Consider the following 13,396-nt stretch of genomic DNA (forward strand, 5'->3'; position numbering starts at 1 on the left):
GACGATGGAGGTGGAGACACTCCTTCAGGTCTACTGGACCGAGGCCATTAGGGCTTTAAAGGTCAACACCAACACTTTGAATTGTGCTTGGAAACGTACTGGGCCGCAGGGGTTCAAATGGCAAGGAAGCAGATTCTGACCCAACATTAGAAAGGACTTTCTGATGGCAAAACCCGTTCGATGGTGGAACAGTCTCCCTCAGAAGGTGGTGAACACTCCTTCCTTGGAGGTTTTTAAGCCGAGGTTGGATGACCACCTCTCATGGATGCTTCAGCTGAGATGCCTGCATCTCAGGGGTTGGACTAGATGATCCCTTGGCGTCCCTTCCAACCCTAGACTACGGTTCTATTTCAATTCTATGGTTCTATGAAATATAAAGTGCTGTGATTATACTTGAGCCTGGGAACATCCGTAACACAAAAGTTCTTGTGCATTCAACATTTTTGCGTGCTTATTCTCATCCCTGCAAGCTTTCTCTCTGAAGCTTGGAGGCGTTCTCTCTCCAGTATTTTCTTCTCCATTTTCCCAGTCATTTTTTCTTCCTTTAATCACACCTTCTGGGAGGGACGTAAGAAGGCAGCTATCTCTGTCCTGTCTTGGTCACAATCAGGGCTCTTTCTGACCCACAACAGGTCGCTTTCTGCCAAATGCTATGTTATTCATCTCACTGTCTACTTGTCGATAGAATTCACATAAGTATCTGCACAATTTGCATAAATTGGGGATTTTGCATAATTCATGCCATGATTATTTCCAAAACATCCGTTTTGTTGCAAACGGAACACAATTTAAATGGGGGAGGGATGTCATTTATTTATTCATTTCACATAAAATTTATATAGCACTCAAAGTGATTTACAAAGCAATCAAAACAATAAAATTATTAGTAAAGAGATTTTTTTTTTAAAAAAAGCACTAAACTAAAAACCAACTTTCTAGAAATCTGAGTAGGCTTGTCTAAACAGAAATGTTTTTCCACGAATGTTACTCTCAGTTGTTACTGGTCCAGAGACTGAAAGAAGATAAAGTCCCTGCCAGAGAAGAATTGGATGGATTATGCCAAAATGGCTAAAACTGATGGATTATGCCAAAATGGCTAAAATGAATCAGAAATCAGGAAGACCAAAGATTTAATAAGGAATGGGAAATTTTAAAAAAAATTATCTTAAAAACCATTGCAAACAGTTAAAATCGTTAGTAGGATTGGAAAAACACTTGTACAGTGGTGCCTCGCAAGACGAAATTAATTCGTTCCGCAAGTTTTGTCGTCTTGCGATTTTTTTCGTCTTGCGAAGCACGGTGTCGGAAAAGTTTTGGAAAAGCTTCAAAAATCACCAAAGTCTTCAAAAACCTGAAAAAAGGCTACCACACTGTGTGCTATGAGTTGCTCCTTGAAGTCAAGTCGCAACTGTATTAACGGTGTTAAGAAAAAGGAAACAAACTTGCAAGATGTTTCCGTCTTGCGAAGCAAGCCCATAGGGAAAATCGTCTTGCGAAGCAGCTCAAAAAACAAAAAACCCTTTCGTCTTGCGGGTCTTCCGTCTTGCGAGGCATTCATCTTGCGAGGTACCACTGTAGTTTAATGGTGTATTTTGGACACAATGGAGAGGTAGAAGATTTGGGTTCTCATAAAAGATGCAGGAGGAAATGATTAACCAAAGGACCCACAAAGGGAGGAGAGAAGTCCAGGGGATTCTTCGGAATCTTATTTCTATGCTGTATGCTGGATATGTGACTGCAAAATTTTAATCTGAAAAACCAAATTAATTTTTTTTATTTAAAAAATGTTTTTATCAGGCTCCGAAAAGAGTACAGGGAAGGTACCTGCTTGATGTCACTAGGCAGGGAGTTCCAAAGATGTGGAATGGGTATTATGCACCTGTAAGATGGAAGGTGTCAGGAGGGCATATTTGGGGCAAGGCCACCAGGGAAACAGGTATCATTCACAGACTGAAACAACCACCAACTATCTGTCGGAGCCTCTGCTACGAGCTGGAAAAGCTCATCCTCCGGTTGAGTCCTTCGGAGTCGCCTCCGACGATGATTAACGACCTGAGCCTCTGATAAGGCTCCAGGCATGTTCCCTCATTACGCAGAGTATCCAGCAGCAGGGAAGGACGAGAAAATATGAGCTACATTGCAGAGAGTTTTATTTCTAGTTACGCAGACAGAAAAGAAATATACATGCTCTCTCTGTGAAAGCAGAGAGCAACTGGAAAACAAAGGAACAGGAAACCGGTAACATCACATCCGTCTCCTGTCTTCCGTGAGACTTCCAACAGTCTGGAATCCCAGGAATGTAAACAGAGTCTTGTGACTCCAAGCACTGCACAGTGGCAACACACAGAAACTAACACTATCCACGGGATTGATTTCCATTCCGGACACAGGGCAAATAAGCAAACACTTTCTGTTTCTGTTTCTGTTGGAATTCTCCAGAATCTCTGCCTTCTGGCCACCTCTGTTCTAAAGCAATTCTCTTCTTCTTCCTCTTCTTCTTCATCTTCTTCTTCTCCTTCTTCTCTCTCCCTTTCCCTCTTTTTCTGCGGTTCTCTTTCTCTGTCCTCTGCCCAGCTAAGCTCATGAGTGCCTATGCAGCCCTGGCCAACGGTGGACCCATCTCTCACCCCACAGGGGAAATCGTGGTTAACATGGAGCCCGAGGCCCCAATCAAGAAGATGGAAACCATGGTCAAGCTGGAAGCGGTAAGTTTTCTAAAATGTATTTATTGGTGTGTGCTTGTCAGCATCCTTCGGGGGTCGAGATGCCAGCTGGCTAGCCCCCAGCTGGATCATGGCCTTCCAGCCGTGATGAACCCTCAATCTCTGGTGCGACGAAAATCAGCAACTCAGACTTCAAAGCCTGAGCACACTGTATCAGCAGAGCATACTGCGCAAACAGAAGAGGCGTGAGGCTTGTGGAAACATACTAACAAGCTAGAGATTTATGAAGCATAAATCAGGACAAAAGAAACATGTCGTCTCTCTTTTCGTCTCCTCAGAGAGAGAGAGGCAAAAGCTATACACGACGGAAGTTCCCAGCAAACTGTGCTGGAATGTAAACAGACATGTGACACGTAACAGTTACATGTCTGCAGCTAAAGGTGGAATGGAAATTCCCAACAGTGCTTTTCTCTTTGTAAATTTAACAAAGCACAAAATAAAATAAAATCCGCATTAAGTGGTTTTCTCAGGACAAGAGAGGGCATCTTTGCTGTGTCCCATTGGAGAAGTGGTGGTGGCACTGACCTGCCTTCTGTTGGGAAATGCTCTGGGCAGGGGAGAATGGTAGATCGAGGAGCGTCAGTTGCGGGGAAGAGTGAGAAATGTCCTTATTTTTTATCTGGGAAATGTTGGAGTGTTTGCAAACTGCAGGCCTGCCTTCCTCTTTGTAATTGTGCTTCTTTTTCTCCCTTTTCCTCTCCTTCCCCCGGAGGCAGAACTCTGATGCGGTTGTGAAAGTGGATGTGGTAAGTGACCGATGCGCCATGCCTGGCTCTGTGGTGACTGTCAGGAACGTGCCCCGCCCCCAGACCGCAGCGAAAGAGCCAGCCTCAGAAATTGAGCTGAGCAAGCAAGAGGCTGACTCTGTAGATGGGAGCTGTCTGTCTGAGTTTAGAGAGAACAGTCCGGCCCACCTCCTTCCCAGGGAACAAGCTGCTAGCTCCCAAGGAGAGGAAGAGTTGGAAGTTGGTCCAAGCGTGGCCAGGCAACCAGCTGATAAGCCAGGGTCGGAGGCTGTGCCTTCTGGGGAAGAGACAGGCAGTGGCGGAGAAAGGTGGAGGTGGTGGGGGAGGGCCTCCCCGGGTGTCATCCCTGAGGGGGTGCCAAAATAGCACACCTTGGGGGGCAGCACTGGCCTGCAGCGCTCTCGAGCCATGGGTCTCTCCTGGGAGTGATGCGGTGGCTCAGGGCCCTGTGCGAACCGAAACGGAAGCTTGGGGCTTGTGTCCGTCAGGTGGACTCTGTGGACAGCTTGCCATGGCACCCCCCTAGGCAGATCGCTGTGGCACTCCCCCCCCCCCGGCGGATTGCTGCAGGACCCCTTTGGGCGGATTGACGTGGCACCCCCCTTGGGCAGATCGCCACGCCATCCCTGTGGGCAGATTGCCGTGCCACTTCATGTGTGGATCTCCCTGCCCCCATGCATGGATCACCCCACCCCTGCTGCTCTGGGTGCTGGAGCAGCTAGCTATGCCCCTGGAGATAGGCCAGTCATGCAGTCCCCATACGAGGAGGTTGGAGAGGCTCAGAGAGAAACGGAAGGCAAGGAGTAGAAAGGTGGGGTTTTGGCGTTCTTGTTTGGGGAGGGACTGTTGCGAATTCTTCACGGTGCTTTAGCAGAAATGCTCAGAGTTCCAGGTTCTTCATGGCAGTATATTTATTGTGAGCTATTTAAATACAAATATCTACAGGCTATAATATATGAGCAGTTCATACAGTCAAACAGAGTACAGTGGTGCCTCGCAAGACGAAATTAATCCGTTCCGCGAATCTCTTCGTCTTGCGGTTTTTTCGTCTTGCGAAGCACGGCTATTAGCGGCTTAGCGGCTTAGCGGCTATTAACGGCTTAGCGACTTTAAGAAAAAGGAAACAAACTCGCAAGAACTCACAAGACGTTTCGTCTTGCGAAGCAAGCCCATAAGGAAATTCGTCTTGCGGAACGACTCAAAAAACGGAAAACCCTTTCGTCTAGCGAGTTTTTCGTCTTGCGAGGCATTCGTCTTGCGGGGCACCACTGTACCTGGCTGCACCTTAAGGCAAATAGGAAGACTCTCTCTCTCTCTGACCACACTCCTCTACACCACCACCTTTACTGCTGGACAGGTTTCCCTTTTAAACTGATGACAGCCAATCAACTGTTAGCACATTACTGCTGAGTCTCTCTGACCCCGCACCTCCATAGAAAGTATTGCATCAGCCTGTTGCATCAACTAGCAAACTCAAGCCTTCAGACTTATTATCTCACACAGCATTCTGTGAATCCCAACAGAGTCAGACTGAGCAACTTCTCCGAATGAGAGCAGGCGAGAGGGCCATGTTCTGGATGTGTTTTTCCTTGTAAATAAGCTACATGAAACTGACGGGGAGTTGTTGCTGCTTATCAGGTTGCTTGCTTGCCAGAGATTATTATAGTGATGACCGAGCTTTTGCACATTCTTTTGCTAGCTGTCAGTCCAAGGCCTTTCTCCCCGGGCACCGAGGGCTGAATTAAACCAAGCGTCATGCCACACAGTTAAAGCACTATGATCCCACGAAGGGCATAAGAAAAGCCTGATGGATCAGGCCAATGGCCCAAATAGTCCAGCATTCTGTTCTCGTTTTTAATGTTTTGTTTTATTTCAAGATTCAAAATTACGCTTTATCACTCAAGTTATGATCCTCTTCTGCAATACTAGTGACTCCCTGCTCACCCAACCTCAATGCTTATCATCACGATTACATACAATTGTGTTTTGAAACTTCCATCATAATAATAATAATAATAATAATAATAATAATAATAATAATAATATCCCGCCCTCCCCAGCCGAAGCCGGGCTCAGGGCGGCTAACAACAATAAAACAGTACAACACAACAACACAACACAACACTCTAAAATCATTCATTATAAAATTAATTCAAAATCCAGTTTCACCCTTTTAAAGCAGATTTCTTATACGGTGGTACCTTGGTTGCCGAACTTAATCCATTCTGGGAGTCCATTCGACTCCTGAAACCATTCAAAAACCAAGACACGGCTTCTGATTGGCTGAAGGAGCTTCCTGCACTCAATCAGAAGCCGCGGAAGCCATGTTGGACGTTGGGCTTCCGGAAAACGTTCGAAAACCAGAACCTCTGTCATCCTCCTCTTCCCCATTATTTTGCAGTCGGAAGAAGAGAAGGAGAAGAAGAAGAAAAAGAAGAAGAAAGGGGGTGCAGAGGAGGAGGAGGACGATGAGCCTGACGAGAGCATGCTGGACTGGTGGTCCAAGTATTTTGCTTCCATCGAGACGATGAAGGAGGTGAGTGGTTGGCAGGTGGCGACCAAGAGCGGCTGGTGCAAAATATGGAGCAGGAAGCCACACTGTAGCCTTCTTAGACTTTACTGACTGGTGGGGTCTGCGTTGCTCCCGGGAGGGAGAAAGGAAGTCAAATGACACCGAGGTTGATTCTGAGAAAGAGTTTATTCTGCTCTCCGGATAGCAGAAGACACTTGCGTGGTCAGTCCACAGCAAGTCCAAAGAAATGAGAAATTTCATGCAGTATATATATCCTCCAGGCACCCTCTTCCCCCTTCCCCAGGAATCCAACCACGTCAGCTCATACACGTAAGTAGACATCCATGACCATAAACAGATGTTCCTGTTCCGGTACTCTTGACCATAAAAGGTTGTTCCTGTTCCTGTTCCTATACTCTTATATTGGGGAAAGAAGAAGGTCGCCAACTCTAAGAGAACTCCTGGCGCCGTTTCCGGGTCTCTTGTCAGACCTGACAAGGTCTGTGCGTCTGTGGTCAGGATGTAAGATAAGACCCAGATGTGCCATCCCTGTTCCACTCGGAACTCGCAAGGCCATCCATTGCCATCACGGACTGATAAAGGAGAGGGCTTTGAGCACTTGTATATACAGCTGGCTTTCTGTTTATACATTGACTCAAGTGCTCAAGTTAATGCATTTTAGAAATGCTCCCTTGGAGAAGGAAAATGGGGGTTTGGGGTCCCGTTTCAGACTGACTGCACAGAAACCCATTCCTTCAACACAAGAGCCGTTCTCCCATTCTGCAAAACAAAGCTAATTCTAATTCCAGACGAGATATACTTGGCTCTTCCCGTATTGTTAGGCCGGCTTGGTCACATGCCACCAAATTCCTCCGGGGCTTCTGTGCAATGAATGCTGCCGGAACAACTTCATCCTAGCACGCATTGCAAGGGGTTGGACTAGATGGCCTTTGGGGTCCCTTCCAACTCTACAGTTCTATAATTCAATGCCCTTCTAGGCTGTGTATTCCAGGGGTCAGCAAACTTTTTCAGCAGGGGGCCGGACTTTGTGGGAGGCTGGAGTATATTTTGGAAAATTAAAAAAGGAACGAATTCCTATGCCCCACAAATAACCCAGAGATGCATTTTAAATAAAAGGACACATTCTACTTATGTAAAAACACGCTGATTCCTGGACCGTCTGCGGGCCGGATTGAGAAGGCAATTGGGCCGGATGTGATGATAAATACTTAATTCCTGAGTCCAGGTCACAGGCTCACCCTATTCATACCCAAATGTGCTGTGCCCTTAAGGCAGGATTTGTGAGCACAGAGACAATGGCAAGTCTTTTCCCATTTCCATCCAAACTGCAGAGGAATAATTGAGGTCGCTGAAAGAGTCAAAATGGCTTTAGAATTGTTCTCCTGTACTATTTCAGACACGTGGTTTATATACCGTACTTATGTATGTGTTTGCCTTGTACATTTATGAACATTTATATATATATATATATATATATATATATATATATGCAGGTTTTGGTGTCCTCGGGTGTCTTCCCGTGTAAAAGTTGGGGTGTCTAGGCGACGTTTCGACGAGGTCTCACTCGTCATCTTCAGGCTGGTGCTTTCGGCTTCTTGTTACTGGAACAGAGCAGGATCTCAGTGTTTGAGTTCCTATAAATACTGTTGAGGAGGTGTGTTGTATAGCCTCCAATGTTCTGGGCAGAGAGGAAGTTCCCAGGCTAGTGTGCCTTTTCTTCTTTTGTTCCTTAATTGCTTGAGGGATATCTTGAGTGATTTCTTGAGTGATATCCTGAGTACCACTTAGGTGGGTCATTAGGTGTGGATTAGTTGCTAAAGCCTTTGTGTCTTGACCTCTTGAACTTTGTGAAGAGTTTTTCTGAGAAGATGGCTGTACTGCATTTAGTTGTGCTCTGGCTTGGCTTCGTGTATAGGGGCGAGCTGTGGTTTTGTGGCCTGTGCCAGCCAGATCTGTGTAGGGATTGCAGGGGGGTGCAGCATCCGGAGGTGCCACCATGGTTTGGCTACTGGATGGTGTCTGTAATTTATCTGTGGAGAGGGTCTGGGTTTGGGTCTGGTGTGGTTGATTGGTGATGGCGTTCTGTGTGCCTCTGGATCTGGTGTCAGTTTTTGTGGGGAGGGCTAATTTCCAGATGTCTGGCAAGCGGGATGTGTCGTCACGCTTGTTCATGTTGTGAGGGTGTTTCTCTATCTCGATGGCTTCCATGATTATTCTCTTGTGGTGATGTTCCATGTTAGAGAGCAATTTGGAATCTGCAAAATTAATTTCGTGTCCTGTTTCTTTCATGTGTTGGAAAAGAGAGGAAGTTTTTTCTTCTTTTTTGACGGCATTCTTGTGTTCTGCGATACGTGCATTTATTCGTCTGTTTGTTTGTCCAATGTACGTGGCTGGGCAGACTTTGCAGGGTATTTCATAGACCCCTTGGTTTTCCAACTGGATTTTATCCTTGGGGTTTCTGAGGATATTGGCTATTTTTTGGTTGGCGCAAAAGGCTGTTTTGATATTGTGTTTATGGAGGATTTTGCTAATTTTATCTGTAGTGCCCTTGATATAAGGAAGGAGGGCCATGCCATTGTTTTCTTCTGTGTCTTGGTTTTTGGGGGGTGTTTCTTTTTGGATTAGCTTATATCAAGGGCACTACAGATAAAATTAGCAAAATCCTCCATAAACACAATATCAAAACAGCCTTTTGCGCCAACCAAAAAATAGCCAATATCCTCAGAAACCCCAAGGATAAAATCCAGTTGGAAAACCAAGGGGTCTATGAAATACCCTGCAAAGTCTGCCCAGCCACGTACATTGGACAAACAAACAGACGAATAAATGCACGTATCGCAGAACACAAGAATGCCGTCAAAAAAGAAGAAAAAACTTCCTCTCTTTTCCAACACATGAAAGAAACAGGACACGAAATTAATTTTGCAGATTCCAAATTGCTCTCTAACATGGAACATCACCACAAGAGAATAATCATGGAAGCCATCGAGATAGAGAAACACCCTCACAACATGAACAAGCGTGACGACACATCCCGCTTGCCAGACATCTGGAAATTAGCCCTCCCCACAAAAACTGACACCAGATCCAGAGGCACACAGAACGCCATCACCAATCAACCACACCAGACCCAAACCCAGACCCTCTCCACAGATAAATTACAGACACCATCCAGTAGCCAAACCATGGTGGCACCTCCGGATGCTGCACCCCCCTGCAATCCCTACACAGATCTGGCTGGCACAGGCCACAAAACCACAGCTCGCCCCTATACACGAAGCCAAGCCAGAGCACAACTAAATGCAGTACAGCCATCTTCTCAGAAAAACTCTTCACAAAGTTCAAGAGGTCAAGACACAAAGGCTTTAGCAACTAATCCACACCTAATGACCCACCTAAGTGGTACTCAGGATATCACTCAAGAAATCACTCAAGATATCCCTCAAGCAATTAAGGAACAAAAGAAGAAAAGGCACACTAGCCTGGGAACTTCCTCTCTGCCCAGAACATTGGAGGCTATACAACACACCTCCTCAACAGTATTTATAGGAACTCAAACACTGAGATCCTGCTCTGTTCCAGTAACAAGAAGCCGAAAGCACCAGCCTGAAGATGACGAGTGAGACCTCGTCGAAACGTCGCCTAGACACCCCAACTTTTACACGGGAAGACACCCGAGGACACCAAAACCTGCATTCCTGTACCCGTGAAAATCTACGAAAGCATATATATATATATATATATATATATATATATATATATATATGACCTTAGAATTCCTATAACACCTACATTGTTGTGTGACCTTCCTTTAATTTCCTTTTTCTAGCTCCTTCGACAGCAGGAGGCGGCTGCGGCCGAAGCGGAGGAGAAGGATGAGATGGATATGTCTGAGGGTAAATTTTTGGAAATCTGGAGTTCAAAGAAACGAAAGGTGGATTAGATAGGAGAGTTAATCCCCCACCCCCAAAACAACCTGTAATCTTTGGGGAATTCAAACTACAAGGAAAGCGCCACTTGCTGACAGAGCCTGCACCTTCCACAGCTGGAGAGCAGGCAGAAATTAACAGGTCAAGCTTTCCTTCTCACTGCAGCTTCAGGAATGGGCAGCCCTTCACCTCTGGGCTACTTGATCGGCCATGCAGCTGTGAAAACCAGGGCTCTCCTGAAAGGAGTTTAGCTTTCGTTCCATGCAAAACATCTGCAAACTGCTTCAGGTTTAGCAGAGGACCAGTAAGCGAGGAGGAGAGCAGGGTTTAATTGCTTTGAGATTTGTTTGGGTTCTTTTTTCCATCAAGCAGTGCATTATTATTATTATTATTATTATTATTATTATTATTATTATGTGCCGCCCTTCGTCACAAGTTCTCAGGGCAGTTCACAAAACATTACACAAGATGAAAAACACAAGTCAATAATTAAAACGAAAACAACTAAACAACAACTCCCCCATCCCACAGACCCACGTAAAAGGCTGTAGTATTGGTATTTATTAAATGTGTAAATGTTCCAAAATTATGAAACACAGAGATTTGCCCTCTCCAAATCTCCTCCCCCCCCCCCCCCCAGAGCTGAAACAAAATGCAAGTATACCTGAAATGTAGAAACATTGAGAACTGTTGAAAATGAATTCTCCATTTCCACCTTCGAGGAAACTGTTGTGCCATCACATTTTTATTTTTTCGAATGCATATGAAAAGAGTTCAGCGCACGCCTCCTTCCAGGGTACCATCTGCAGAGTGTTTGTGCCACCTTCCACTCATTCCTCTCTCTCTCTCTCTCTTTGCCAACTGCCCAAAAGCAAAGGTTTGGGCACTTTCTGTCTCCCTCTCTGTATGGTCCCCCCACCTCCCTCAGTTTTTCTGTCATCAACCCATCACTGGCAAAGAGGCGATGAAAGCTGGCAGAATTGGACTTTGGAGCTGGGCATGTCAGATGTCTCGGGGAAGGCTGAGGGCGCTTCTGTGATCCAACACTGTCTGATGCAGAATCATAAGTTCCCTCCTCCTGCCTTGAGGTCCCAAGAAAGTGTCAGGAGGAGCAGAAAGTTGTAAAGGGAACGCAACCCAATGTGTACCCCTCTAAACCTCGAAGGAGAGATAGAGAGGTCAGCAAAGAGGTTAAAGGTACAGGGATAGTTCTGGGGGTCCCATACTCTGTTTAGACCCCATGCAGACCCTTTTTCTGCAAGCTGAGTTGCACCCAACTTCCAAGAGAAACCACGAACACCTCCCTCCCAGTGAATAGAAGCATTCTGTCAGGCTCCGGAGAAGCGGCTTCCTCCCTCTCTTTGGCCGTGGATAATAAATAATAATAATATTAAATTTTTATTTATATCCTGCCCTCCGCAGCCGAAGCCGGGCTCAGGGCAGCTAACAAAAATAAAATAATACAACATTCTAAAATCATTTCATTAAAAAATTACTTCAAATCAAATTGATGGCAACCATTGGGTTGGAGTTCTGTAAAGATTGCCAAAGGAGGGAGTCAGGCTGCGCCCTGACCAAAGGCCTGGTGGAACAGCTCCGTCTTGCAGGCCCTGCGGAAAGATGTCAAGTCCCGCAGGGCCCTGGTCTCTTGTGACAGAGTGTTCCACCAGATCGGAGCTGCAGCCGAAAAAGCCCTGGCTCTGGTTGAGGCCAGCCTAACCTCTCTGTGGCCCGGGACCTCCAAGATGTTTTTGTTTGAAAATTGTAAGTTCTTCTGTGGGACATACCAGGAGAGGCAGTCCCGTAGGTACGAGGGTCCTAGGCCGCACAGGGCTTTAAAGGTCAAAACCAGCACCTTAAACCTGACCCTGTACTCCACCAGGAGCCAGTGCAGCTGGTATAGCACTGGATGAATGCTGAGGAGTCTCGCTGCGGCATTCTGCACCCGCTGGATTTTCTGGGTCAGTCTCAAGGGCAGCCCCACGTAGAGTGAGTTACAATAATCCAGTCTGGAGGTGACTGTCGCGTGGATCACAGTGGCTAGGTCAGGGCGAGAGAGGTAAGGAGCCAACTGCTTAGCTTGGCGGAGATGAGCAGAACAAAGCAAAAATAGTCTCTTACCATTGAAAGAGATGTTAATGATCACAGCGGAAGAGCAAAGAGTCCATTCTCAGAGCGCAGGTGCTCCCAATTAAGGTTTACACCCACTTCCTCCCCAAGTCACTTCCTCGTCTTGCAACCTGATCTCGCAACCACTGCGCCTTCTGTGCAGCTACCTTATGTAATCTCTGTGACCTTGTACAGATCGGCTGGACACTTTCTGGCGAACCAGAGTCTATTAACTCTCTCTCTCCCGGTTCTTCTTCTCCTAGCTGTTCACCACCCAGTTCTTCCCAACTGTTGTCTTCTGAACTATGCCCCTCTGCGAATCGCTGTTCCAAATCTATACTGTCCCACTGCCCCTGGGAAGTGTCAGGATCCTGATTGGGACATTAAATAAGTTGGAGTTCTTGTTATTAAATATACCAAGAAAAAAGCACACCAAGAACTCTGGCCTGTATAAGTTTCAGTAGTGGGAGTGGTCCCTACTCACAAATCAGTAGTCAATTGTAACAAAAACTAATCCATTCAAAAGTATGTATTCTGACAAGAATTACAAACTCAAATAGAGATTACAAACTCAAACTCATAAAGATATGTATAATACAATAATTCGTTACAGTATTAAAGATAAGAGTTTATGTGTAGAGATAAGTTCATATTAGTCCATAGTAAGATTTGACGTGAAAATCTTAGTTTCAATCACTGAGCAGAAGTCAGAAGTCAATTATGGATCAGAAACCAGGACTGTTTTGATGTATTCGCCTTCATCAGCTGGAAGTATCAAACATTACATGAAAATACATTCAAATTCTAAATTATCATAAATCATAAAACAGTATTACGCAGCATTTGGTTCCTTACCTAATTTTTAAGGGGCCGTGTAAGTTTGAAGAATTTGTATAAATATGTCCTGTTATTTTCTACATTTCTCAGAGATAATGCCTGGAAATAACAAATATTAATAATTACATGTGTTGGATCAAATTAAAAACTCTAAAGCAGCATATATTCATATGATAGCCATGTTCAAATACATAAAAGGATGTCATATAGAGGAGGGAGAAAGGTTGTTTTCTGCTGCTCCAGAGAAGCGGACACGGAGCAGTGGATCCAAACTACAAGAAAGAAGATCCCACCGAAACATTAGGAAGAACTTCCTGACAGTAAGAGCTGTTTGACAGTGGAATTTGCTGCCAAGGAGTGTGGTGGAGTCTCCTTCTTTGGAGGTCTTTAAGCAGAGGCTTGGCAACCATATGTCAGGAGTGCTCTGATGGTGTTTCCTGCTTGGCAGGGGGTTGGACTCGATGGCCCTTGTGGTCTATTCCAACTCTATGATTCTATGATTCTATGATTCCTCACCTA

The 13,396-nt window shown here is 45.5% G+C and overlaps 1 protein-coding gene across 1 annotated transcript in view; it reads left to right on the forward strand.

Annotated features, from left to right (window-relative positions):
* The window catches only part of OTOF (otoferlin), a 185,210-nt gene that overhangs the window by 143,685 nt on the left and 28,129 nt on the right, over nt 1-13,396 (forward strand). Inside the window, exons 30-33 of the mRNA XM_077925364.1 lie at nt 2,575-2,705; nt 3,440-3,469; nt 5,871-6,005; nt 9,832-9,898. Coding sequence (XP_077781490.1) covers nt 2,575-2,705; nt 3,440-3,469; nt 5,871-6,005; nt 9,832-9,898 — 363 coding nt within the window. The remainder of the gene's footprint in view (nt 1-2,574; nt 2,706-3,439; nt 3,470-5,870; nt 6,006-9,831; nt 9,899-13,396) is intronic.

The sequence above is a fragment of the Podarcis muralis genome, chromosome 3, assembly GCF_964188315.1.
Source record: "Podarcis muralis chromosome 3, rPodMur119.hap1.1, whole genome shotgun sequence".
In the NCBI taxonomy this organism is placed as follows: Eukaryota; Metazoa; Chordata; class Lepidosauria; order Squamata; family Lacertidae; genus Podarcis; species Podarcis muralis.